Source organism: Nansenia antarctica (assembly GCF_963989245.1).
Source record: "Nansenia antarctica genome assembly, chromosome: 9".
Lineage (NCBI taxonomy): Eukaryota > Metazoa > Chordata > Actinopteri > Argentiniformes > Microstomatidae > Nansenia > Nansenia antarctica.
This window is the reverse complement of record NC_137679.1, coordinates 33,302,495-33,304,830: the sequence shown is the minus strand read 5'-3', so window position 1 is coordinate 33,304,830 and position 2,336 is coordinate 33,302,495. Positions and strand designations below refer to the sequence as shown.

At 44.6% G+C, this 2,336-nt stretch overlaps 1 protein-coding gene across 1 annotated transcript in view; it reads left to right on the top strand.

Annotated features, from left to right (window-relative positions):
• abhd17c (abhydrolase domain containing 17C, depalmitoylase) overlaps nucleotides 1–943 on the top strand; it is a 22,250-nt gene extending 21,307 nt beyond the window's left edge. The window contains exon 3 of the mRNA XM_080539047.1: nucleotides 18–943. Within this exon, the coding sequence (XP_080395173.1) occupies nucleotides 18–237 (220 nt within the window). The 3' untranslated portion in view covers nucleotides 238–943. The remainder of the gene's footprint in view (nucleotides 1–17) is intronic.
• Nucleotides 944–2,336: the final 1,393 nt, after the last annotated feature.

Genomic DNA, 2,336 nt, shown 5'->3' with positions numbered 1-2,336 from the left:
TCTCTCTCCTTCCCCAGCATTGACAAGGTGTCCAAGGTGGCGTCTCCGGTGCTGGTGATCCACGGTACGGAGGACGAGGTGATTGACTTCTCCCACGGCCTGGCCATGTACGAGCGCTGCCCCCGGGCCGTGGAGCCCCTCTGGGTGGAGGGGGCGGGCCACAATGACATCGAGCTCTACGCCCAGTACCTGGAGAGACTGAAGCAGTTCATCTCCTTCGAGCTGCCCAACTCCTGAGAGAAACCCAAACTGGGGGGGGGGAAGCGTCCCGCTAGGGTAGAGTGGCTTTTCCTCGTCCTCTCCTTCCTTCCTTCCTCTCATCTGATGGAACAAGAGAGCCGGCCTGGTGAGAAGTAAATAACCCCCAAATCCCCAAAAAGGCCTGGAATTGAGTGTACTGCTTTCACTTTGTCTTTGTGTTCAGATGAGTGAAGACGGGAGGAGGGAAGATGAGGAAGGAAAGCTACTGTAGACCCCCCCCCACCCAGGGCTAGGTCAGGCCAAGGCAGGGCTGAAGCACAGCCCCAAACCCAGGCGCTCATATATGGACAGGTCCACTCTTTGCCAAGGAGCCAGGACCCGCTCAGTATTTGCACTTGCTCTTGAATCTGGATCTGATGGATCTCGCTCTCTCTCGCTCTCTCGCTCTCTCTCACCTCTTCTGTTGTCTTCTCTCTCTGTCAGATGGGAATATGAAGAATTCCCTCTGGAATCCCTCGACATTTCAATCTCTCTGACACTCCCTCCTTTCTCTGACTTGTTCTTTTTCCTTTGATCTCTCTCTCTCTCTCCCTCTGAGAGGAGTTTTAATGCTCACGATTGATTGACTTTGTATTCCTTTATACCTGATGAAGAAAAACCTAATGTTTTGCACCTCAGAATCATGATTGATGTTTTTTTTTGCTTGTTTTTGTCAAAAGATTCTGTATCTTTTTCTTTTCTTTTTTTTAAAGTTCCCATTCAGGGTAATTTAAAGTAATGCACTTTTATTGTGCAGATATTTTCAGGTAATAATTGTTTTCTATGTTTGTATGTTTTTTTTGTTTTTTTTTAATTCTTATTGGCATTCCATCTTTTTTCTCTGTTGCGGAGAAGGAAAAAGAAAAAACACTAATCTTTGTTCATGGCCAGTGTGTGTGTGTGAGGTATGAATGGTTACAAACTCAGAGTGCACCTCTCAGCGTCTCACCTGTAGCAATGCTCTTATGTTAACTGGAGGTCCTGTGGTAATGACTTGACCGTATCAACTACATACCAACCTTACGATGTACTGTAACTGAGGCGGGGGGAGACGGGGGTGTTCTGGAGCCTGGTGCTTGGTTTATCTGTGGTAAAAGGAGCAGTCTCTCTACGCATACGTGTCCTCAGAGTGGTGTGTGAAGTCTGTTCCAAATGAAGATTGTTTTGTGTAACATAAATGCTTTGTGGTTTGGGTTATGTATCTGTTCGTTGATTTCACACTACAAATAAAAGCCTTATGTCTGTGGACATTTCACCCCAACATTCCCTGTCGTCATGGTCTACAGAGGCAATGCTTACTGCTGCTATCGGACAGAGGAATCCAATCACTGTGAAAACTGGACTTTTTTTGGTAATACTTCTAACAAGAAGGTACAAATGCTGTCTCACTACAACTAGACAAGGTATTTTTGGAGCCATTTCTCCCCCCCATTTGCTGTTTCTGGCTGTTTCCCCTTTTTGTGGGGATGCCTGTGTGTGGACGATTCTGCGGTGACACCAGTCCTTTTCTACCGCCGCTGCTCCCTTGACGACTGCAGTGACCTTTATTTCCCATCTCAGTTCACTCCAAAGAACTCACTAGTAAGAAGATCATGTTTTGGAACAAACAACGCATGCGATGGACTTTGTCATTATGCTGAACATATTGAGTGGAGAAGAGAAGAGAAGCCAGTTCATGACTGGTTTAAAAAAATAAAATAAAAAATAAAAAAATCCTTTGCAATTGCTCTTGGCTGTAAAAAAGAAAGAAGAAGAAAAAATACACTACTGCTCACCTAGAGCCTCGTTTTCAATGGAGGAATTGTATTTGAAGGATATTTGCAACATAGCAACTTGTGATAATCGTTTGACCGATCAGTGTGTTGCTGTGAAGTGATGCCTGTTTTTGAGGTTGTGGTTGGGTTTCGTGTGATGAATGGAAGAATCTAGAAGTCCCCATCATAGCATATTATGGGCCAGTGTTTTGGAAAGGCGAGCCTTTAACCATCTAGTGTTTCTGCTCAAGCTCCTCTTTTTAAACAATACACACAAAAAAAGCTTTAGTCCTGTTATTGTTTTGATACTGACATTTTTACAAGGTTTTCCAGTAAGCGTTG